The following is a 26292-nucleotide window of genomic DNA, read 5'->3' as shown; positions in this document are numbered from 1 at the left end:
TATATGAGTTCATTTTGCTTTTGTGCAATAGATGAATAACAATTTATTTGTTTTAGATTTTTTATGTTTAGATACTTCTTTTTTTATTTTCCTGAATCCTGCACACAAACGAGTCTTGTCCCGCGTCGCTCTCTGTTGCGTCGGGTCTCGCGGGAGCAAGTCTGTAATCCACTGGCACTTGACTTGACAGTGCGTGTGCTACATCCTCTTTACAATCTCTAGATTATAAACACTGCATTCTGTCAGCAATGTAACGCAGCAGTAATGTATTAGATTTAACTGTAACAGACAGTAACAGTTGGACTGAAGAATATAAAGCACTTTTTTATTTCATTTGTACCATTTTTCTATCATATTCATCTATGTTTTAATTTTCTTAGCTGATTTATTCACCTACAAAATCACCCCAATCATTAAAAAAAAAAAATTCCCAAATAGAGCTGTTCAAGTCATCTGGTGATTTTTTCCCATATTGCAATATACATTGCAGAGAAAAATTATCACGATGTGAGTTTTTTTTTCCAATATCGTGCAGCTCTACTAGTAAGTTTAGTCAAGCTAATAGGCTCAGTAGCTTCAGCAGCATGAACACAAACATCTAGTCCTCCATTGTTGTTGGTGTTAAATGATGTAGCGGTGTCTGACTATAGTAGAGACGTGGGGTGATGACATCATTGTTTAACAAAATATATGGATTGGCAGAACACAAAAACAAAAAAGGTGTCATTTTCAGATTTATCCACTCTGGGACCCGTTTTTAAAAAAAAAAGTGAATTCACTCTCCCAAAATGCTGGATCCGTCTGGACGAAACACATATACCATACAAAATATTTACATATACAACTAAATGCGTCTCCGCGTGTACGGGGTCTTACTGTGATTGTTTTTTGTATAACTGTGTGTAACAGATGACTTAATGGAACACTTCCCTCGTGCTTTCTCTCCAGTGTGGATCCTCTCATGTCTTTTCAGATTCGATGTTACACTGAATCTCGTCACAGTGTCAACACTTGTAAGGTTTCTCTCCAGTGTGAATTCTCTCATGTGTTTTCAGATTTCCTGAACGACTGAATCTACAGTCACAGTGTGAACATTTATAAGGTTTCTCACCAGTGTGAATCCTCTCATGTGTTTTCAGACTTGATGACACACTGAATCTCTTGTCACAGTGTGAACACTTGTAAGGTTTCTCTCCAGTGTGGATCCTGTCATGTGTTTTCAGATGTGTTGAATCACTGAATCTCTTGTCACAGTGTGAACACTTGTAAGGTTTCTCTCCAGTGTGGATCCTCTCATGTGTTTTCAGATGTGTCGAATCACTGAATCTCTTGTCACAGTGTGAACACTTGTAAGGTTTCTCTCCAGTGTGGATCCTCTCATGTCTTTTCAGATGTGTCAAATCACTGAATCTATTGTCACAGTGTGAACACTTGTAAGGTTTCTCTCCAGTGTGAATCATCTCATGTCTTTTCAGATTTCCTGTACGAATGAATCTCCAGTCACAGTGTGAACACTTGTAAGGTTTCTCTCCAGTGTGGGTCCTCTCATGTCTTTTCAGACTCGATGTAACACTGAATCTCTTGTCACAGTGTGAACACTTGTAAGGTTTCTCTCCAGTGTGAATCCTCTCATGTCTTTTCAGATATGTTAACCGACTGAATCTCTTGTCACAGTGTGAACACTTGTAAGGTTTCTCTCCAGTATGGATCCTATCATGTGTCTTAAGATCTTTTGTCTGACTGAATCTCTTGTCACAGTGTGAACACTTGTAAGGTTTCTCTCCAGTGTGAATCCTCTCGTGTTTTTTCAGATCTACTGACTGACTGAATCTCTTGTCACAGTGTGAACACTTGTAAGGTTTCTCTCCAGTGTGAATCCTCTCGTGTCTTTTCAGATTTGATGAATGACTGATTCTCTTGTCACAGTGTAAACACTTATAAAGTTTCTCTCCAATGTGAATCCTCTCGTGCTGTTTTAACCTGCTTGCTGAACTAAAAGTCTTTTCACACTCAAAGCACATGTACTCTCTCACACCAGTATGTATTTTCTGAAGATGTTCTTTCAAACTTTGTACATGCAAAAAACTCTTACCACACAAATGACATGAATGTGGCTTCTTTGCATGAACTTTCAAGTGTTTCTTCAGAAGTGAAGCCCATAAAAACATTTTACCGCATTGATCACATGCATGCTGCTTCTCTTGATGATTTGATTCTTTATTTTCCTCTTTTTCTTCAATGTACTCTGAAATAAAAGTAAAAAAATTTATTTTTGGTATATTATTAAAAGCTGAGAATACACAATTTACTTTTTTGCTTCAGATTTAATGACTTTTACTAATTTAATAGGGAAACTGGGTAAACATTTTTAAGCATCACTTTATCACTGTCACAGCCCTAGTAAAATGAATACATTTTATATACACATTTATATACAGTAGGTAGACAACCAGAATGGGTAATACCACCACGGCATGCAGGTTCGCATGACCAAAATAAGAAATGTGCTGTGTAAATAAGTTCAGAAGGCACGTTTGCATACTGCTGTTAATGCGCAATTACCCGTTTAGATCTACAAACTTTACTGTACAATATTTTTTTTCGAATTGAAAACATAAATCTAGGCTATCCGCTACGGTTTTCAAAGCACAATTCAAAACTGTGACATTTCATTCACTGACGCTCTACAGACGGCAGCGCTAAACCCGGAAATCCATGAACTTACTTGCTGGCAACCTGCCAAAATAAAAGCTGGCCGATTTTCAGTTTGTAAATTCTGAAAGTTTAGATTAAAATAATAATAGCATTTTTTATAACAATAACATTATTTTATTTCTTAAGTTTATTATAAAATAATTGTATATTAATTGAAAATAATTTGCGGGGTGTTATTGATTATGCCATTATGTCTATACATGAGCGCTCAAATGTCTGATTTCACATGATTTCACGAGCAGGTCAAACAAAAAAGCAGATTATTAATAACTATGACTGGACTGTCACACCCATACTATTATAATGAGAACATCATTATAATAAAACGCTGTGTATTTTTAGAGTTTAGTTGCCATGTTTCTGCACATTGTTTTGTAAAGAATGCATCCACAAAAGGACTTCGAATTCAAAGCCGCACAGACACGTTCATTTGCATAAAATAAATTTTTAGCACTAAAAATAAAAGCAATGCCATTCTTTATGCTTATTTACAATTGTGTTTTAAGTTTTTCTACACGTTATATAATTATGAAAAACAGTAAACAAGTTTCACCCAAATTTAATTTGTCTTTTAATTTATGAAATTTAAACATTTTATTTTTGGTAAATAAAGGAGATTTGGTATTAAAATTAAAACATGGAAGAAAGACGTTGTCTGTGTTCGGTCAAACTGATTTGCTGAAATCAAAACAGGGACGGTACTATTCAGCGTCAGTCAATGAAATTGCCAATGGCACATTAGCTCCGCCCACTACCGGAGAATTCATTAATTCATACAGAGACGCGCAGAATACGGATTCAACTTTTGCGGCTTAACATTTACAGATACTGGTCCATATGGAGATTTGATTTGATTAATTTATACTAACTTTGACAAATTCCATGACTGTCCATATTAAAATGTAAGCTTCATTTTCATGACTGGATTTTGAGATTCCGTCCTCGTTTTCAGCTTCGCGGAAATCATAGCACTGAACCGGGTTTGAACAGGACCTCGGTACTACCGGTACTTAAAGAAACCTGGTACCGTCACATTTACATATTTTTAGTACCGACTTGGTACCGAAGTACCGGGTCTTTTGACAACAATAGTGGGGTGTAAAAATACGAATCTAATTTGCATATTATGATGTCACCAGGGGAGGCCATCTCGAATTTCATAATATTCAGGAAATATTAGATATTGAATTGATGTTTAAACATATTTTCATGTTTTTGTGTGTGTGTGTGTGTCTTTTTATCCTCATTCCAAATTATCAGAAAAGAGGAAGCCAACAATAAAACAGGAGAAAGTACTAAATTATTACTATATTAGTACACTATGTAGTAGTAAAACACATGTGAACAGTAGCCTACTTTTTGACAAGTTCATCAGTAATATTCAGCAAATAATAGATATTGAATGGATGTTTGAACTTATTTGCAAGTTTTTTTTTTTTTTGTATTTGATTGTTTTTGTTGTTTTTGTCTTTTTATTCTCATTCCAAATGATCAGGGGGAAAAAATGAGAAAATTAGTACATTATTAATAATAGTACTGTGCCATAGAAAAATACATGTGCCTATTTTTTGATCAGTTGACCAGCTATCTGCCCAATCAGGTATCTATGTGACACAGTTTGTAGTTCTTGAGTGTATGGTTCCTCTCATTCATTGCATGGCACAGCGAAGAGCACACCTTCTCCACACTGACTGCACCTGTAGTGTCTGCCGGCCGCGCATTAGAGCGTGCGCGATCAGCAACAGCTCTCCTATGGACACTATGACCACGTTCACCTCTGCCACCCGCATCCACGTTGAGCAAAGGGTTGAAATGATTGTTTGTTTGTGCTTCGTGAACACTCTCGCCTTGCATGGCGGCACCATTACGCTGCAAAGATGTACCGCGAGACGCACGATCATCAGACGGCCAATAGTCATTTCCAAAAGGCAAATATTCCCATTCTGAGTCAGAATCGGCAAACAACATTTGCAACACATCCTCGCGGTACAACTTTGTATTAGCCATCTGGCTATTTTCTCTCATAAATCTCACCATTTACACTCATGCTATGAAATGCATTGCTTCTGCATCAATGACATGAGAGCTCACTTGCTCTGCTATTTCCTCAAACACTTTGAACAGAAACAATGCATAATGTTGGTCTAGAATCAAAGTACTACATGTCTGTTATCTAGTGGAAGGGAATACAAATGAGATATTACACCATATAAGGAACTACAGTCTTTTTTTTTTAAGGATGACGTCTTGTCGCAATTTTGCGACTTTGGCGCTTAGAGGGTTAAGTCAGATGTTCCATGTTGCCCTGTATTGTAGTTTAACGCTTTAACTGTCACCCCGTCCCGTATACGGAACCTATATTTACTTCACTATATTACTCTCAAAAATCTACACACACACAGATAAAAAGCTACATGTTTTCATTTCGGTTCATTATTGGTTTAAAAAATATCTTCACATTTACATTGAAATTTACATTTAATGATTTAGCAGACACTTTTTATCCAAAGCGACTTAAAAAAAAGAAAACAATAGAAGCAATCAGATCAACAAGAAAACAACAACAACAGTATACGAGTGCCATGACAAGTCTCAAGTACAGAACGCATAGCCAGTTTTTTTTTATTTTTTATTTTTTTATTAAAGACAAGAAAAGAAAGATAAGTGCTAGTATTATTTGGTTAAGTGCTGGCAAAAAAGATGAGTCTTGAAAAAGTTCTTGAAAATGAGTAAAGACTCAGCTGTATGAATTGAGATCAGGAGGTCATTCCACCTGCTGGGCAAAGTCCAGAAAAAGGTCAGTGAGAGTGATTTTGAACTTCTTTGGGATGAAACCACAAGGCGTCATTCACTTGCAGAGCACAAACTTCTGGAGGGCACATAAGACTGAACTAGTGAGTTTAGGAGTGTTGGTGCCGTGCCAGTGGTTGTCTTGTAGGCAAGCATCAGTACCTTGAATTTGATGCAAACGGCTACTGGTAGCCATTGTAACCTGATTAGGAGAGGAGTAACATGAGCTTTTTTTGGCTTATTGAAGACAACCTTCGCTGCTACTGCAGAGGCTTGATAGTACATGTTGGAAGGCCCGCCAGGAGAGCATTACAATAGTCTAGTCTGGAGAGAACAAGAGCTTGGACAAGAAGTTGGGTGGCTTGCTCTGACACTAAGGGTCTAATCTTCCTAATGTTGTATAAAGCAAATCTGCAGGAAAGGATAGTTGTAGCAATAAGACCTGTGAAGCTTAACTGATGATCAATCACAACTCCTAGGTTTCTGGCTGTTCTGGAAGGAGTTATGTTTGACGAACCCAGCTGTATAGAGAAGTTGTGATGAAACGATGGGTTAGCTGGAACTGCCAGAAGTTCTGTCTTGGTAAGGTTGAGCTGAAGGTGATGGCCATTTATCCAGCTAGGAATGTCACTCAGACAGGCTGAAATGAGATCAGCTACTGTCGGGTCATCTGGGTGTCATCAGCTAAGTAGTCATAAGAAAAGCCATGCTTCTGAATGACATCCTAATGACGTCATGTAGATGGAGAAGAGAAATGGTCCAATTACTGAGCCTTGAGGAACCCCAGTAGCAAGTTGTTGTGACTTTGAAACATTACCCCTCCAAGACACGCTGAAGGATCTATCGGAGAGGTAGGACTTCTCAGGGTGGACAGGAGAATCTGGTGATGAACGGTGTCAAAAGCAGCAGACAGGTCCAGTAAGATGAGTACTGAGGATTTTGAAGCTTCTCTTGCCAGTCGCAGGGCTTCAGTAACCGAGAGCAGGGCAGTCTCAGTTGAGTGGCCACTTTTGAAGCCAGATTGGTTGCTGTCCAGGAGGTTGTTCTGTACAAGGAACATAGAGAGCTGGTTGAACACAGCTAGTTCAAGTGTCTTCTCAATGAATCGAAGAAGGGATACCAGTCTGTAGTTTTCTAGAAGCGGTGGATTTTGAGATGGTTTCTTAAGCAGTGGGCTTACCCGAGCCTGCTTAAATGCTGAGGGAAATGCTCCAGAGTGAAGAGAGGAGTTGATGATGTTTGTAAGTGAAGGTATGACTGAAGAAGAGATCGCTTGAAGGAGGTGAGTGGGGATCGGATCAAGTGGACAAGTAGTAGGATGACTGGACAGGATAAGTTTGGAAACATCCATCTCTGAGGGTGGAGAGGAGGAGAGAGAGTGTACATTGGTCATTGGGAAGTTGTCCTCAGTCTACGTTGTGGAGAATTGGTCATTGATGGTTTTTGTCTTATTTGTGAAGAAAACTGCAAAGTCGTCAGCTGTAAGAGTTGATGGAGAAGGGGGTGGAGATGGATTAAGAAGAGAAGAGAAAGTTTTAAAGAGTGTCTGAGCGTCACAAAATTGTTAATTTTGTTGTGGTAGTAGTATATTTTAGCTGTGAAGACATTTTCAGAGAAGGAAGAGAGGAGAGACTGATACACACTGAGGTCGGTAGAGTTTCTTGATTTATGCCATTTCCTCTCAGCAGCCCTGAGTTTAGAGCGATGTTCACGGAGAACCTCGGACAGCCAGGGGGCAGATGGGGTGGTGCATGCTGGTCTGCATGTGCATTTTGACAGCAGACAAAATTTGTCCAAGGAAGAGGTTAGAGTGGAGCAAAGAGTGTCCGTAGCACTGTTCGTGTCCAGAGCTGAAAACTGAGAGAGTGAAGGAAGTGAGGATGAAACCACAAAAAATAGGCAAGATGAGAGAGTGAGCATAGGTTCCGTTCCTGCGTTGGAGTGTGAGGTACTTCAGGAGTAAGTGCTAGGTTAGCAGTAATGAGGAAGGGGTCTGAGGTGTGCAGTGGAACAACTAAAGAGCTGTCCACGGAGCAACAGCTTGTGTAGATGAGGTCCAGTTGGTTGCCTGATTTGTGAGTCGCTGTAGTAGACACTCGCTTGAGATCAAATGAGGTGAGCAGAGTGTTGAAGTCAGCAGCCTGGGGTTTATCTAGGTCAGTGATTCTCAACCTTTTTTTCCAGCGGGCAGCACTATGGTCCAAGTGCAAGTCTCTTGGGCCGCATGCATATCATTTACATATTACGTCACCAATACAAACCAACATGATTTATAATATTTTAGTCTAAATATTATGATATCTAATCTATTACATTCATTGAAATAAATAAATAATTCTACTCCCCATAAATAAAACACCTGATGCTGTCGGGAGCTGACCAATTTTGTGAAATTCAGCTCGAAAGGAGTAACAGCACAAAGAAGTTGCGATTGTAAAGCCAAACTTAATTGCACATGTACATCTCGGAGGACCATTTAAAAATGTTTGATATAATGGTTGCTGTCCCATTTTATACAGAAATTGTTCATTTAAAAAGAAAATCGAATTATATTGTTAGTTCTAACTATATTGTTAACAAATTAATTTAGACTATTTAACATGCACTGTGACATTTTACACTTTTTAACTAATAAACTACTTGAGATTTTAAAAGTCAGTCTAATAGAATTGAAATTCAAGTTTTAAAAAAAGGTTTTAATTGCTTCAATTATTTCTATGAATTAATAATGTTGTTTATTCTTAAAGAATAAACACTTATTTTCTACAAGAAAACAATGCTTCACCTATTTATGAAGGCTACAATTATTCTAATATATATATATATAAAATGTTATTAAAAAACGCCATCGGCCTAAGTAAATCAGACCATTATAGAATTGTGACTTTAAAGGTGAGTGTTTTGGAGGTGAAAATACTGTAAAATTGCAAATGGCATGGGATTTTAAAAGCATAACAATTGAAAGTCTATGAAACATTTTTTTTAACAATGGAATTAAAGTTTTGAACTAAAATATTATTTTTACCATATAGCCTGTAATACTGCATACTTTTCAATGAAAGAACACTTATAGAGTGTACGTAGGTTGCTTCTGGTGTTTGGATTTGTACTTTAAAGCTGCAGTAGGTAACTTTTGTAAAAATATATTTTTTACATATTTGTTAAACCTGTCATTATGTCCTGACAGTAGAATATGAGACAGATAATCTGTGAAAAATCAAGCTCCTCTGGCTCCTCCCAGTGGTCCTATTGCCATTTGCAGAAAATACATCGCTCCCGTTAAGAATCAACCAAACAGAGCTGCGGTCCGTAACTTTGTGTTCAAAATGTAGAAAAATGTATATAATAAGCGAGTACACCATGAATCCATTTTCCAAACCGTGTTTTTAGCTTGTCCTGAATCACTAGGGTACACCTATAATAAGTGTTTATATTCTGACTATTTTAGATTGCTTCAATGTATATGTATATAGTAATGTATAGCTTGTGGGGGTTGACATAAAGGTGTGAATCTCTTGGTCTGTCATATGGACAGTGTCTTATGAGGTTTTCAAACTTCCTGAGCAGGTTTAGATAGGACTCGTCATATTGGTTATACACTCTAAAAATGTGATCGAGAGGGCTAGTGTTGTCACGGTACCAAAATTTCAGTATTCGGTACCGATACCAGTGAAAATCCACGGTTCTCGGTACCAATTTCGGTACCAAAGCAAAACAAAAAAATATGCCAATAAAAAAAAAAAAAAACTTTTTAGCACTAAAAATAAAACCAATGCCATTCTTTATACTTATTTACAATTGTGTTTCTACAAGTTATATAATTATGAAAAACAGTAAACAAGTTTCACCCAAATTTAATTTGTCTTTTAATTTATGAAATTTAAACATTTTATTTTTGGTAAATAAAGGGTATTTGCTATTAAATTTAAAACATGGAAGAAATATTGTGATTTATTTCTTTAAAAAAAAAAGTTGTATGATTTTTTTCAACAGTAGTAGCAGTATCACATACATTTTACTAAATAATAGTAATATTTGTAGCACAATGCCTTTATGTAAAAATTAACTTTTAGGCCTAATGAATGCGTATTTGTCATTTTAACTGAACTTAAGACTGGTGGTGATGCTTAAGATATTTTTGGTCATTGAGGGTTTCTGTAAAAAAAAAAATAGTAATAGATCATATTAATTATTATTAAAAGATAATAATACTACTAATTCTACTATCATACTAATGTATATACAATGCACTATGAATTGATGAGCTGCTGAGTTCATGAATATTAATCAGGTTGTCTGCATTCGGTCAAACTGATTTGCTGAAATCAAAACAGGGACGGTACTAGATCAGCGCCAGCCAATGAAATTGCCATTTGTGCATTAGCCCCGCTCACTACCGGAGAAACCGGTATGTCTTCTGCTTAATTGAAAATGAATATGAATAATTTTAAATGAACTCCATTATTTTGACAGGAGAAGACAACAAAGAATAGTTTACATATAGCGTGTGGATTCAGCATGGTAAGACTCTAACTCTCTCTCTCTCTCTTTGCATGTGTGAGAAACAGCGCTATCAGTAAAGCGACGGTGAGTCGTGCACCTTCACAAAGAGTTTACAGAGCATCAAATACAGGTGCGCTGTGCATCCATTGAGATGAACTGAAAAGTTCAGATCGCTTGATGGAGAGAGAACTCTGAAGCTCAGATGCTGAAATTAATGCAAGCGTCATGCGCTTCGGTCTATGTAGTAAACAAACCCGCACGTCTCTGCCATTCATTAATTCACACAGAGACGTGCAGAACACGGATTCATATTTCAAACAACTTTTGCGTCTTAACATTTAAAGATACTGGTCCATATGGAGATTTGATTTGATTAATTTATGCTAACTTTGACAAATTCCATGACTGTACATATAAAAATGTAAGTTTAAATTTCATGACTGGATTTTGAGATTACGTCCTCGTTTTCTGCTTCGCGGAAATCATAGCGCTGAACCGGGTTTGAACAGGACCTCGGTACTACCGGTACTTAAAGAAACTTGGTACCGTCACATTTAAATTGTTTTAGTACCGACTTGGTACCGAAGTACCGGGTCTTTTGACAACACTAGAGAGGGCGCCTCCCTGTCATTAATGCGCATTAATATTTTTTGCACAAACACTTGAATATAAATATAAATTCACATTTTGCATATGCATTACAACGTAAATTATTCTTTACATGCAATTATCCAAAATAAAACCAAACAAGAATTGTAATGAAGATAAAACAAATAAAAAATATAGCTGCAAGCAGCAATTACGGGGCCAGGCACTCCAGCAGAAAATTGAGGAGTTAAGCATGGCATGGAGGATCACACCAAATGCAACAATGAGCAATTACAGCAATTTAGGATGATTGTAATTGAAATGGCTGAAAAATCATAAATACAACCACTAGTCATATGATTAAATGGCTTACCACTTTTAAACAACTGGGGATGTTGTAATCAAATCATTTTGGTGTGTTCTGTGTTAGGTGACAATGGCACACACAAAGTCTGTTGTCAATATGCCAAAGCATTGCAGAGATACAGCCTCAAGTGTCATTTTGGCATCATGCCTCAGATTCATCGCTGTGGTATGCAAAAATGGTTTTGGCTATCGACACAAAATACATAACATTTTGTCAGGACAGTCTGAAGATCATGTGACTCGATTTTGATAAAAATCTGACTAACGGTTTATGAGGAGTTAAAAAAAGTAGGTTTTCATCATAAATCAAAATGGTGGAAAGGAAGTTCAGCTTACTCTGGTATATTTGGTATCTATGTTGTCCGCATAAACCAGGGAATATTTTGAGTACAATTTATTTGCAATAGGCTGATGCAATAAAAAGTTATTAACATTTTTATAAATGTAATTATTAATGGTTAATAAATGGTTTATTATTCTTGACCAATAGGTGGCGCTGTTAGCAAATTGATGTGGCATGGTCAGTGTGAGGTGACTTTGACACATACAAAGTTTGGTGCAAATATATCAAAGGTTTGCAGAGATTTAGCCTCAGATTCATTTTGGCAACTTTCCAGCAAATTCGTTAATGCGTTAAACGTAAAAAGTTTCGTATATCGACACTAAATCCATAACTTTTGCCAATTTCGTCTGAAGATGATCAGAGTCAAATTTGGTGAAAATCTGACAAACGGTCTAGGAGGAGTTTGAAAAAGTAATTTTTCAACATTAATCAAAATGGCGGACAGGAAGTATGGCCAATTTTGGCATAATTGGTATTGATGTTCTCGGCATGACCCAAAGAATATAGGGAGGACACTTTGATTTCAATAGTCTAATTTATTCAAAAGTTATTATAACTTTTGACCACAAGGTGGTGCTGCCCCCAAACTTTAAGTACCATCAGGGCATGGAGCCAAACATTTTTGTAATTATTTTCATAATGTTGCGATAATGCATTTAAAAATACAGCATTTTAGAACATAATTCAAAATTGCCAGCGGCTAAAATGGCTGACATGGGACAATTGTATATCATTCGACTCACCGTGACCCTCCGAATCTAAAGAGATCAGTTTTGTGATTTTTGACCAAACCATTCAGAAGTTATAAGAACAAATATGCATTTTTCATATCTCCTGACAGGTAGTCTAGGTCATGCTTGTTACAACATAAACCACATTTGGTCTCAATACGCCAAACCGTTGCCGAGATAAGCCTCACATGCATTTTTGCGTGATTTTTGTAGAATCCATTCACTTGTCATTCGCGAACAGTCGGACGACTTAACTTGAATACCTTAACTTGATTTCAATAGGTGCCTCGCACCTTCTGTGCTTGGCCCCTAATAATAAGATCGGGAACGAAAACAATAGGTGCCTTGCACCTTTGGGGCATGGCCCCTAATAAATGCTGCACATTGCACTCAACATCACACACGCCACGCAAATCTTGCACTGACATTTTACACACCTGCATTTAAACCCAACAAACATGTGACGTCTAGAGCTGGGACGATAAATCAATGCAGAATTGATTCGTGGATCAATTCTTAGATTTTAAGAATGCATTGCCATTTCTCTGGAATCAATTCTGAACTTAGATTTTAACAGCAGATGGCGCCAGATGGCTACTCAACATACAAATCTGGGGTCAGATTCACGAAAAATTCTTAAGAATAAAATTCTTCTTAACTGCCAATTTCTTCTTATTTTCTAACTTAAGAAAAAAAGATAAGAATATTTTGTATTCCCCAAAAAATCTTCTTAAGAATGTTCTTATCTTTTTTCTTAAGATTGTTCTTAAGACAAAACCTAAGAATTAAAATTCTTGAAAAGAATCATCTTAAAAATCATCGTAAATAACTTCTTAAATTTAGGACAGCACCAGGCTTGTCTTAAATCTCAAACAATAATAATTTATTGGGTTATTTCAAATTTATTATTATATTTAAGCATTACAACAACAGCTACATATAATACTATGAGAAGAGGACTAGGGATGTGCACAAGTTTTGATGACATAAGGGTTAATGTAAACATGATCGCTCATGTTTATCCTATGTATGACGCTGCTTTTTGCTGACTTCAAAACTCGTTACCAACTCTAAAACGAGTTAGATAGGGAGCTTTAATTGAACTCGTTAATTTGAGCTTATAAATACATAATCTTTGGCAGTATTCAGCGTATATGAATGCACAGGACACATTTGCTGTAGAAGCGCGGACTCAAATACCGGAAGCGTTCACTCAGATGAGAGCGCAAAAACAGCACAAAATGAATGAAACGTATCGCTGCAGCTTGAGACAGACTATTTTAAAAGTAACTGTTCAAAATCAGGCCGGTTAGTTAGTGGTTAGTTTTGGTAATGCAAATACAAATACATGGTAACTACATTAACAATAATATAAGATTTTCTACATTTTATCTTGTGTGAAGTGTTCGTTCTTGCATTAAAACAGCTTTTGTCGTGTATCCTGGACGCTCACGTGAGCCTGTGAAATAAGGCACTTATTGCATATGACTGTGTTTCCATGTCAATCCATGTTAATTTTTCCCGCGAACAATGCACTTTCACTTTAATTCAGCACCTGCAGCTCAGCAAAAATAGAGTCAGTACGTTAACAATCACTGCACTGCTGCAGAGCACCGCTCCTTGACACCTCGTGCATTATGAATCCGTTAATACGCACTGCAGATGGACTGTGTGAAACATGCGTTATACCATAACACCAGAGCACTGCTGTGTTTACCCTCACCACGCCTCGCAGTCACTGCTTAGAAGTGCAACATTGTAAAGGGTCCATCTGAAACAGTGTCACACAGTATAATGTTTGTTCCGAACGCTGAGTAATTAAATATGCGTATATAGGTATGGCGGTATATTCAAAATTAACATCGGAATCAAAAATATACAGGTGGAATAATAAATCCCCTGTTATGTTTGTACTGGCTACTGTATACAGGCCACCAGGGCACCATACAGACTTTATTAAAGAGTTTGGTGATTTTACATCTGAGTTAGTTCTGGCTGCAGATAGAGTTTTAATAGTTGGTGATTTTAATATCCATGTTGATAATGAAAAAGATGCATTGGGATCAGCATTTATAGACATTCTGAACTCTATTGGTGTTAGACAACACGTTTCAGGACCTACTCATTGTCGAAATCATACTCTAGATTTAATACTGTCACATGGAATTGATGTTGATGGTGTTGAAATTATTCAGCCAAGTGATGATATCTCAGATCATTATTTAGTTCCGTGCAAAGTTCATATAGCAAAAATTGTAAATTCTACTTCTTGTTACAAGTATGGAAGAACCATCACTTCTACCACAAAAGACTGCTTTTTAAGTTATCTTCCTGATGTATCCAAATTCCTTAGCATATCCAAAACCTCAGAACAACTTGATGATGTAACAGAAACTATGGACTCTCTCTTTTTTAGCACTTTAAATAAAGTTGCTCCTTTACGCTTAAGGAAGGTTAAGGAAAACAGTTTGACACCATGGTATAATGAGCATACTCTCACCCTAAAGAGAGCAGCCCGAAAAATGGAGCGCAGCTGGAGGAAAACAAAACTAGAGGTATTTCGTATTGCTTGGCGGGAAAGTAACATATCCTACAGAAAAGCATTAAAAACTGCTAGATCCGATTACTTTTCTTATCTTTTAGAAGAAAACAAACATAACCCCAGGTATTTATTCAATACAGTGGCTAAATTAACGAAAAATAAAGCCTCAACAAGTGTTGACATTTCCCAACACCACAGCAGTAATGACTTTATGAACTACTTTACTTCTAAAATCGATACTATTAGAGATAAAATTGCAACCATTCAGCCGTCAGCTACAGTATCACATCAGACAGTGCACTATAGACACCCTGAGGAACAGTTCCACTCATTCTCTACTATAGGAGAGGAAGAATTGTATAAACTTGTTAAATCATCTAAACCAACAACATGTATGTTAGACCCTATACCATCTAAGCTCCTAAAAGAGGTGCTTCCAGAAGTCATAGATCCTCTTCTGACTATTAATTCCTCATTGTCATTAGGATATGTCCCCAAAACCTTCAAACTGGCTGTTATTAAGCCTCTCATCAAAAAACCACAACTTGACCCCAAAGAACTAGTTAATTATGGACGCTACTCTTCACGCTTTATATGTTACCCTTGGGAGATATCATCAGAAAACATGGTGTTAGCTTTCACTGTTATGCTGATGATACTCAGCTCTATATTTCTTCGCGGCCCGGTGAAACACACCAATTTGAAAAACCAATGGAATGTATAGTCGATATAAAAAACTGGATGACGAGTAATTTCTTACTGCTAAATTCTGAAAAAACAGAGGTGTTAATTATAGGACCTAAAAACTCCGCTTGTAATAACCTAGAACAGAGTCTAAGACTTGATGGTTGCTCTGTTAATTTTTCGTCATCAGATAGGAACCTATGTGTGCTATTTGATCGCAATCTTTCCTTAGAAAGCCACGTTTCTAGCATTTGTAAAACTGCATTTTTCCATCTCAAAAATATACCTAAATTACGCCCTATGCTCTCAATGTCAAATGCAGAAATGTTAATCCATGCATTTATGACCTTAAGGTTAGATTATTGTAATGCTTTATTGGGTGGTTGTTCTGCACGCTTAGTAAACAAACTACAGCTAGTCCAAAATGCAGCAGCAAGAGTTCTTACTAGAACCAGAAAGTATGACCATATTAGCCCGGTCCTGACAACGTTGCACTGGCTCCCTATCAAACATCGTATAGCTTTTAAAATATTGCCTACTGGCGCCTAAACTCTGGAATAACCTACCTAACACTGTTCGGGAGGCAGACACACTCTTGCAGTTTAAATCTAGATTAAAGACCCATCTCTTTAACCTGGCATACATACAGGTCCTTCCCAACAAATTTTCATATTGTGATAGTTCATTATTTTCCATAATGTAATGATAAAAATTAAACTTTCATATACTTTAGATTCATTGCACACCAACTGAAATATTTCAGGTCTTTTATTGTTTTAATACTGATGATTTTGGCTACAGCTCATGAAAACGTATGTACGAGTACTGCGTCTTAGCTCAGACGCTACGGGAAAAGTCTCTTTTCACGAAATACTGAAGCAAAAAATTATCCTTAATTTTGTATTTTTGTAAAGCAAAAGGCAACTGCACAGCCTATCGAGCGCGGGCTGATGCAACATCAGACCAATAAGGGCGCTTTGCGCCCTTCTTGCCACTTCCCGCCGAAACGGGTGTGGCCCAACCTATAAAAGGAGCTCGAAAAGGCTGACTCACCTGATTTATTTCATCGCCGAAGCGAACCAGAGTGAATCGTGCGCACGGCAGAGAACGCAGTACTCGTTCGCTCTTCTAGAGAGAACCGAGGTTACGTTTAGTAACCGAGTACGTTGTCTTACGAGAGCTCTCTCGTACTGCGTCTTAGCTAAGACGCTACGGGAACCCAATGTAAAACGCTGTGCGCGCAGGGATCACACACCAATAAACCTGAAGCAACGCCCAGGATTTACAGTGCACAGTCACCTGAGGGACACAGAGAGTCCAGGACAGAAAAGGGAAAAAGCCCTCCGTCCTATATCTAGCAGCATCCGTAGATGCGGCAATATGACATCACACAGCCGAGGCAAGGCCTGACCAATGTGGCAATGCGGGTCTTACGCAATACTGCCCATATAACAGTCGGCAGCGCATAGCGCCCGTGAACTCAGAATTCCCCTCAGGGCCCTGATTCGACTATACCGACAACAGCCTTGCTTGCAAGGCGGGGACCTCCAGGTTATAAAACCTGATAAATGTAGACGGCGAGGCCCAACCTGCCGCCATACATATATCCTGCAAGGAGATCCCAGTAGACCACACCCACGACGAGGCGACGCCTCTTGTGGAGTGTGCTCTGACGGCCAACGGGCACTGAAGGTCCCTGGAAGCGTAAGCTAACGCTATGGCGTCAACTATCCATCTGGATAGAGTCTGTCTCGAAACCGCCATTCCCTTGGAACGTCCACCGAACGAGACAAACAGCTGCTCCTTCTGCTGAAAGGCAGCAGAGTGAGACACATAAGCTCTTAAAACCCTGACAGGGCAAAGAAGACTCGAGTCTCCATCCTCCCCTGACACCGGCAGGGCAGACAGGGCAATAACCTGAGCCCGAAACGGTGTGTTGAGGGATTTCGGCACATAACCGTGCCTAGGTTTGAGTATGACCCTTGAGTCATTGGGCCCAAACTCCAAGCACGACTGGCTCACCGAGAGCGGGTGCAAACACGCTTCACAGAAGCGAGAGCCAAACAGAATACTGTCTTGAACGACAGATGCTAAAGGCTAACTGATTGGATAGGCTCAAAAGGGGGACCCTTCAAGGCCTCCAAAACCGCCGCGAGGTCCCACATAGGGACTGACGGAGGTCTGGGAGGATTCAGCCTCCTAGCTCCTCTGAGGAACCGGATGACTAAATCGTTCCTTCCTATTGACTGACCGGACGCCGTTTCAGAAAACGCCGCGATGGCCGCCACATAAACTTCGAGCGTGGATGGGGCTCTGCCCTTATCCAACAGCTCCTGGAGGAAGGAGAGGACCTCCGTCACCTCACAACTAAGGGGTGAATAACCTCGAGCTGTGCACCAGCTGGAGAACACCGACCACTTCGAGGCATACAGACGTCGTGTCGACGGAGCTCTAGTCTGAGTGATGGTATTTAGCACTCCCACTGCGAGATCAGCGGGTAACCGTTGAGCGCCCACACATGGAGGGACCACGACTCCGGTTGAGGGTGCCAAATCGAGCCCCTGGCCTGCGAGAGGAGGTCCCTCCTCAATGGACATCTGCTAACTACATCAAATCTGGGAACCATGGTTGGTTCTTCCAAAGAGGTGCTACAAGCAGTATTGAACATCTCGTTTCTCTCACCCGTTCTATCACCTGCGGAAGGAGGGAGACGGGAGGGAACGCATAAAGCGGGCAGCACGGCCATCTCCGTGACAGCGCGCTTTCGTTCTTGGAAAAGAATGCGGGGCAGTGAGCATTTTCGTGGGACGCAAAGAGGTCCACCTCCACCATGCCAAATCTCTCCCACAACAGCCGGACTGTTTGCGGGTGTAGAGACCGTTCGCCCGTAGGAACATTGCCTCTGGACAGCCTGTCTGGACCCAGATTCTGCAGTCCAGGCACATGCACTGCTCTCAGCGAGCGCACGTTGCGCTGAGCCCAAACCAGGAGGCGTTCCGTCAGCCTGCACAGGTTTCGGGACCCGAGACCGCCCTGGCGATTTATGTAGGACACCACGGACATGTTGTCCGCACGGACTACGACGTGGTGATCCTTGATATGGGGACAAAAGCGCGTCAGCGCGTTCTCCACTGCCAGCATTTCCAGGCAGTTGATATGATGGAGCTTTTCCCGTTCTGACCGGAAAGAACAGTGGGGCTCTGACGAGCTCTTTTACGAGTGTGTGTCGCAGGGCGAACACACACACACAGACATAAAGAACAGCTTGGATATAACAGTGGCAAGAAGGGCGCGAAGCCAATGAGAACAAGCCAATGAGCGAACGAGCCGTCTCGCCTATGGCTGTGTACTGCTGCAAATGCGCTTTACAAAAATACAAAATTAAGGATAATTTTTTGCTTCAGTATTTCGTGAAAAGAGACTTTTCCCGTAGCGTCTTAGCTAAGACGCAGTACGAGAGAGCTCTCGTAAGAGAACCCAAAATTCCTATCTCAAAACATTAGCATATCATGAAAAGGTTCTCTAAACAAGCTATTAACCTAATCATCTGAATCAACTAATTAACTCTAAACACCTGCAAAAGATTCCTGAGGCTTTTAAAAACTCCCTGCCTGGTTCATTACTCAAAACCGCAATCATGGGTAAGACTGCCGACCTGCGAGAGGGTAAGACACAGAAAGAAATTTCTAAACGTATAGGCTGTTCCCAGAGTGCTGTATCAAGGCACCTCAGTGGGAAGTCTGTGGGAAGGAAAAAGTGTGGCAAAAAACGCTGCACAACGAGAAGAGGTAACCGGACCCTGAGGAAGATTGTGGAGAAGGACCGATTCCAGACCTTGGGGGACCTGCGGAAGCAGTGGACTGAGTCTGGAGTAGAAACATCCAGAGCCACTGTGCACAGGCGTGTGCAGGAAATGGGCTACAGGTGGCGCATTCCCCAGGTCAAGACACTTTTGATCCAGAAACAGCGGCAGAAGCGCCTGACCTCGGCTACAGAGAAGCAGCACTGGACTTTTGGACAAATTTTGCATGTCATTCGGAAATCAAGGTGCCAGAGTCTGGAGGAAGACTGGGGAGAAGGAAATGCCAAAATGCCTGAAGTCCAGTGTCAAGTACCCACAGTCAGTGATGGTCTGGGGTGCCATGTCAGCTGCTGGTGTTGGTCCACTGTGTTTTATCAAGGGCAGGGTCAATGCAGCTAGCTATCAGGAGATTTTCGAGCACTTCATGCTTCCATCTGCTGAAAAGCTTTATGGAGATGAAGATTTCATTTTTCAGCAAGACCTGGCACCTGCTCGCAGTGCCAAAACCACTGGTAAATGGTTTACTGACCATGGTATTACTGTGCTCAATTGGCCTGCCAACTCTCCTGACCTGAACCCCATAGAGAATCTGTGGGATATTGTGAAGAGAAAGTTGAGAGACGCAAGACCCAACACTCTGGATGAGCTTAAGGCCGCTATCGAAGCATCCTGGGCCTCCATAACACCTCAGCAGTGCCACAGGCTGATTGCCTCCATGCCACGCCGCATTGAAGCAGTCATTTCTGCAAAAGGATTCCCGACCAAGTATTGAGTGCATAGCTGAACATAATTATTTGAAGGTTGACTTTTTTTGTATTAAAAACACTTTTCTTTTATTGGTCGGATGAAATATGCTAATTGTTTGAGACAGGCATTTTGGGTTTTCATGAGCTGTATGCCAAAATCATCAGTATTAAAACAATAAAAGACCTGAAATATTTCAGTTGGTGTGCAATGAATCTAAAATATATGAAAGTTTAATTTTTATAATTACATTATGGAAAATAATGAACTTTATCACAATATGCTTATTTTTTGAGAAGGACCTGTATAACACACTAATATGCTTTTAATATCCAAATCAGTTAAAGGATTTTTAGGCTGCATTAATTAGGTAAACCGGAACCGGAAACACTTCCCATAACACCCTATGTACTTGCTACATCATTAGAAGAATGGCATCTACGCTAATATTTGTCACCGAGGTCACCGTAGCCACCAGATCCAGTCTGTGTCCAGATCAGAGGGTCACTGCAGTCACCCGGATCCAGTACGTATCCAGACCAGATGGTGGATCAGCACCTAGAAAGGACCTCTACATCCCTGAAAGACAGCGGAGACCAGGACAACTAAAGCCCCAGATACAGATCCCCTGTAAAGACCTTGTGTCAGAGGAGCACCAGGACAAGACCACAGGAAACAGATGATTCTTCTACACAATCTGACTTTGCTGCAGCCTGGAATTGAACTACTGGTTTCGTCTGGTCAGAGCAGAACTGGCCCCCCAACTGAGCCTGGTTTCTCCCAAGGTTTTTTTCTCCATTCCTTCACCGATGGAGTTTCGGTTCCTTGCTGCTGTCGCATCTGGCTTGCTTAGTTGGGGTCACTTCATCTACAGCGATATTGTTGACTTGATTGCAAATAAATGCACATACACTATTTAACTGAACAGAGATGACATCACTGAATTCAATGATGAACTGCCTTTAACTATCATTTTGCATTATTGACGCACTGTTTTCCTAATGAATGTTGTTCAGTTGCTTTGACGCAATGTATTTTGTTTAAAGCGCTATATAAATAAAGGTGACTTTGACTTAATCTAATTAATACATACTTTATACAGTACACACTACTGTCCAAAAGTCTTAGTCTTAGGCCGTCTGTTGTCAGACTGCATGTGCATTCAACAATCTTACTAGATTATTATTAAAATTAATGGCAAAATGAATGTTTGGAAATGTAAACTGATATTTTCTTCTGACATAATACAGCAAAAGATATAAATAACTGGCTTAAAACCCTTTTTGGGGGTGAAAATACTAATGTGACTAAGACTGTAGGCTACTGTACACAAGACATTGTTGCTACTTTATAAAGAATTAGCATACAGTCATTCACTGAACTGATTACAGACAGTGACAGACAGCACTCATTTTAACTAATTCTAGGGGTGTTTTATGCAGTTGGTGCAGTGCTCGTGTAGTGGTTTTCGACGGCGATAAAGTTAGTTTGACATTAGACATTCGTTTTGGGTTTTTTTGCCAATTGAACTCTTTAAGGCGGTTATGTTTTGAGCCCAAACTAACTCGGATAGTCATAAATCCATGCCCTTTACGTTGCACAAGGCTTAATTTCTAGGGGTAAAATTAACAATGAACCATTTAAATTAAATAAACGATTTAACTACGTGACATTATAATGTAAAACCAATACTAAAATATTCAGAAAAACATCCATTATTGCACAAAGTTCAGTTTTTTTATTTACCGTTTTATGGGTTTTAAAATAATTTTAAAACTTTTAAATGTATGCAATAATATAAATCCATTAAAGGACAACATCATTTGATCCAAAGGTATCAAACCAACTGTAAAATATACAGTAGGGCTGTAGCTATCGAATATTTTAGTAATCGAGTATTATACCAAAAATTCCATCGAATAATCGAGTAATCGGATAAAATGCGTTTTTGAAAGTGCAATATTAATTATGCAAGGGAAAATAAGACTACTGGGTCTCTTAAAATGAACAACTTCGTTTCCTTTTTTAGAAAAAAATATTTTTATTTTTTTAAATGCATACAATGCAATGCATTCATCAAAAATAAACATTTAATTATTACCCATTGTTTCTCTGTCCGTACTTGTACTGTGAACAATGACAAGAAAGTTGACAAATGAATTAAGTGCCAGTCAGTTGGGGTTTTAAATAAAGCATTTTCTGAGATGCACATTAAACATTAAACACACAAAAAATTAATTTATCTTTTAATTATTGAAAATTAAGCAAACCTAACTTTTTGGTAAACAAAGGGGATTTACTATTAAAAATAAAACATGGAAGAAATGTTGTGTGATTAAACCTTAAAAAAATAATGTTTGATTTTATTATTTAATTTTTTTTTGTAGTAGGATATATACATTCTGCTGTACAATAGTAATACATCTCCGGCAAATACTTGTCTTTAAACCGGACTTTTATTTTGACGGGTTGACGTACCTTTCCAGTTCTGTGTATGTGATGTGATGCTAGTTTTACTCAAACAAAATGGTCAAATGCTCATGAAGTGACTGTCAGAGCAGTTCTGGAGATGTTGTTCATGTGTTCACGTCCTTATTTAGTGAGACAGCAGACGGAGCGTCACTCGCACTTCAGTGTGTGTAAAGTCGCGCTTCTGCCCCATTCATTAACAGAGACACGCAGAACATGCAGGATTCATGTTTAAATAGTCTGTTCCGGTTTAATATTTACAGATATTGGTCCATATCGTGATTTGGTGTAAGTGCAATGACCTATTTTTGATTAATTCATTCAAAATTTGGCAAAGTCTGTGCCATTCCGCGTTAAACTGTAAATTCCGTTTTTATGACTGGATTCCGCGATTCCCTCCGCGTTTTCTGCATCGCAGAAATCGTACTCGGTTTAAAATCTAGAAGAGGGAACGAGTACTGCGTCTTAGCTAAGACGCTACGGGAAAAGTCTCTTTTCACGAAATACTGAAGCAAAAAATTATCCTTAATTTTGAATTATTGTAAAGCGCATTTGCAGCAGCACACAGCCATAGGCGAGACGGCTCGCTTGCTCATTGGCTGCTCTGCGGCAACTGCACAAGCCTATCGAGCGCAGGCTGATGCAACATCAGACCAATGAGGGCGCTCGCGCCCTCCATGCCACTTCCCGCCGAAACGGGTGTGGCCAAGCCCTATAAAGGGAGCTCGAAAAGGCTGACTCACCTGATTAATTTCATCGCCGAAGCGAACCAGAGTGAATCGTACGCACGGCAGAGAACGCAGTACTCGTTCCCTCTTCTAGAGAGAACCGAGGTTACGTTAGTAACCGAGTACGTTCTCTTACGAGAGTTCTCTCGTACTGCGTCTTAGCTAAGACGCTACGGGAACCCCATGTAAAGCGTCATGCGCGCAGGGATCACACACCAATAAACCTGAAAGCAACGCCCAGGATTTACAGTGCACAGTCACCAGAGGGACTCACAGAGAGTCCAGAACAGGAGGGGGGGACCCTCCGTCCCATATCTAGCAGCGTCCGTAGACACGGCAATATCACATCACACAGTCAAGGCAAGGCCTGACCCATGTGGTAATGCGGGTCTTACGCAATACTGCCCATATAACAGTCGGCAGCGCATTGCGCTTGTGATCTCAGAGTTCCAATCAGGGCCCTGATTCGACTATACCGACAGCAGCCCTGCTTGCAGGGCGGGAACCTCCAGGTTATAGAACCTGATAAAGGTCGACGGGGAGGCCCATCCTGCCGCCATACATATATCCTGTAAGGAGATCCCACTAGACCATGCCCACGACGAGGCGACGCCTCTTGTGGAGTGTGCTCTGACGACCAGTGGGCACTGAAGGCCCCTGGAAGCGTAAGCTAACGCTATGGCGTCAACTACCCATCTGGATAGGCTCTGTCTCGAAACAGCCATTCCCTTGGAACGTACACTGAACGAGACAAACAGCTGCTCAGTCTGTGTAAAGACAGCGGAGCGAGACACATAAGCTCTTAAAGCCCTAACAGGGCAAAGAAGACTCAAGACTCCATCCTCTCCTGACACCGACCGGGCAGACAGGGAAATAACCTGAGCCCGAAACGGCGTGTTGAGGGATTTCGGCACATAACCGTGCCTAGGTTTGAGTATGACCCTTGAGTCATTAGGCCCAAACTCCAAGCACGTCGGCTCACCGAGAGCGCGTGCAGGTCAGCTGCCGTCAGCGAGCGCGAGCGCTGCATGATCCTCACCCAGGCAGGAGACACAGATGACGTGACGGTCTCCTCCGCTGAGCGGGGCTCTGCACGAAACGCATGAGGGCATCTTTAAAAAGACACAGCTCTTTTACGAGTGTGTCGCGGGGCGAACACACACAAGGATACAAAAAGGGATATAGGCGCCGGAACGCGCAGCAGGAACGGCAGTGGAAGGCGGCGTAGGCCAGCGGCTTCAGGAATGGCTCGTCCCGCTGAGATGCTATCTGACGGAGCTTGCTTCCTCTCGTGATCCAACGATGCGTGAGCTTCGCTGAAGAGATGAAAAATCAGGCGAGTCAGCCTTTTTCGAGCTCCCTTTATAGGGCTAGGCCACACCTGTTGTGGTGTTTGGTCTGATGTTGCTTCAGCTTGCGCTCGATAGGCTTGTGCACTTGCCGCAGAGCAGCCAATGAGCGAGCTAGCCGTCTCGCCTATGGCTGTGTGCTGCTGCAAATGCGCTTTACAATAATTCAAAATTAAGGATAATTTTTTGCTTCAGTATTTCGTGAAAAGAGACTTTTCCCGTAGCGTCTTAGCTAAGAAGCAGTATGAGAGAACTCTCGTAAGAGAACCTACGGCCCTAGTTGTGGTATGCCAGCTCTCTTGCAATGGACATACGTTTGCCCGTGCCCTCAAATCAAAACACTGCTGACTCCTTGCAGTGTGCTATTTCAGACGCTGCGCTTGTGTCTCCTTCCGCTTTTTGGGTGACGTAAATGCGTTGTGTCACATTAAAAAAAAATCATTGCGAAAGAACCTGACCTGAGATTTAAAATAAATTAAATGAGGCTTTGAGGCAGAGGAATTTGCCTCGATCATTTTTTGTAATCGAGTTACTCAAGGAATCGTTTCAGCCCTAAAATACAGAATATTATTCAGTATAATGCACAAGGCATTGTTTTTCAGATGATGCCTTTGTTGTTTTTATATACATTATTGAATCAACAGTTTTATATAATATACTCACTTCAATTAAACTGACACAGTTTGAGATAAAGGTATCAAACCAACTGTATTATATTCTTTATAATGCACAAGACATGGTTTTTTAGATTATGCTTTTATTGTTTGTATATTATTTATATTTTATTAAAGGATACTGCAAGCACTTTAATTTATCCCCTTTTATTCATACTGCACAAAAAATGGTTCAGTAACATTGAATGTTACAAAATAGTCAAAGGAACTTTATATGAAAGGCATAAAGGAGGAACTTCGCCTATTAATAAAAACCCATGGGTAAGTTTGAGTGCCGCAGTCTACACCTAGACTTTATATAAAAACACCCACAATTGTCTCCACAGAAATTCTCCAGGGAACCAAAACACCCGAGAAGTAAAACTTTGTAAGCCTAATGTAACGTTACCACAAACAGTCATTAAAGATGAATGAAGAATAAAAATAATAATAATAAATAAGTAAAATAAATAAGAATAAACACCAACCTCCTTGTTCCTCTTGTTTTATTCTCCAGGTTTCTGGTTCCTCTTGTTTTATTCTCCAGGTTTCCGGTTCCTCGTGTTTTATTCTCCAGGTTTCTGGTTCCTCGTGTTTTATTCTCCAGGTTTCTGGTTCCTTGTGTTTTATTCTCCAGGTTTCTGGTTCCTCTTGTTTTATTCTCCAGGTTTCTGGTTCCTCGTGTTTTATTGTCCAGGTTTCTGGTTCACTCGTGTTCTCTTCTCTCTCTTCTTTAATAAACATAATTTTCACAGCAGCAGATCTCAGTTCAGATGATAAACTCCTCCAGATATTCCTGCTCGCTTCAAAACTCACGAATGTGAGGATATTACAGGTATTTACTAAACTGATTCAAAATCTGTATTTTCTCTAACATGTCTAACTGTTTGTATGAAGGCAGCACACCGACATAACAACAACAGAGAGCGTGGTGAAACTGAACTTCTTCCTCTGAGGTTTAATGATGTTTGTCAAACAAACGCATGTGTTTAGCGCCTCCCGCTGGACTGGAGCGAAGCGACGAGAGGAAGAAAGACCAGGGGTCTCATTTATAAAACTATGCGTAGGATCTTTACTAAAAGTTTACGTGCGCCCAAAAGCCAAAAATGGCGTACGCCAAAAAATATTCCGATTTATAAAACCGTGCGTACGCACACCTGTAAGCAATGTTCCCTTTATAAATCACAGATCACCCGCAGATGTGCGTACGTGAACCAGCCTCATATCCCGCCCTGTACACGCCCATTTTTAACCATAAATAGTCAATGCAAATCACCTCATGATT

General features: G+C 40.1%; 3 protein-coding genes across 4 annotated transcripts in view; 1 reads left to right on the top strand and 2 right to left on the bottom strand.

The window, feature by feature from the left end:
• The window catches only part of LOC132146361 (zinc finger protein 658B-like), a 910027-nt gene that overhangs the window by 278396 nt on the left and 605339 nt on the right, over positions 1-26292 (top strand). The gene's annotated exons all lie outside the window — the stretch shown is intronic.
• Positions 1-26292, bottom strand: part of LOC132148704 (zinc finger protein 271-like) — a 141369-nt gene that overhangs the window by 47888 nt on the left and 67189 nt on the right. The gene's annotated exons all lie outside the window — the stretch shown is intronic.
• On the bottom strand, positions 940-25939 carry LOC132149410 (zinc finger protein 271-like). 2 transcript variants are annotated; one of them, XM_059558664.1, is made up of 2 exons: positions 25496-25939; positions 940-2245 (listed from the first exon to the last, which is right to left on the bottom strand). In XM_059558664.1, the coding sequence occupies exons 1-2, from the start codon at positions 25749-25751 to the stop codon at positions 1005-1007; spliced, it is 1497 nt and encodes a 498-aa protein (XP_059414647.1). In that variant the 5' UTR covers positions 25752-25939; the 3' UTR covers positions 940-1004. The 2 variants fall into 2 exon arrangements, with proteins under 2 accessions (XP_059414647.1, XP_059414731.1); XM_059558748.1 differs by having other exon boundaries at positions 940-2233; positions 25490-25576.

Source organism: Carassius carassius, chromosome 1, assembly GCF_963082965.1.
Source record: "Carassius carassius chromosome 1, fCarCar2.1, whole genome shotgun sequence".
NCBI classification, from domain to species: domain Eukaryota; kingdom Metazoa; phylum Chordata; class Actinopteri; order Cypriniformes; family Cyprinidae; genus Carassius; species Carassius carassius.
This window is presented reverse-complemented; position numbering and strand designations above follow the sequence as displayed.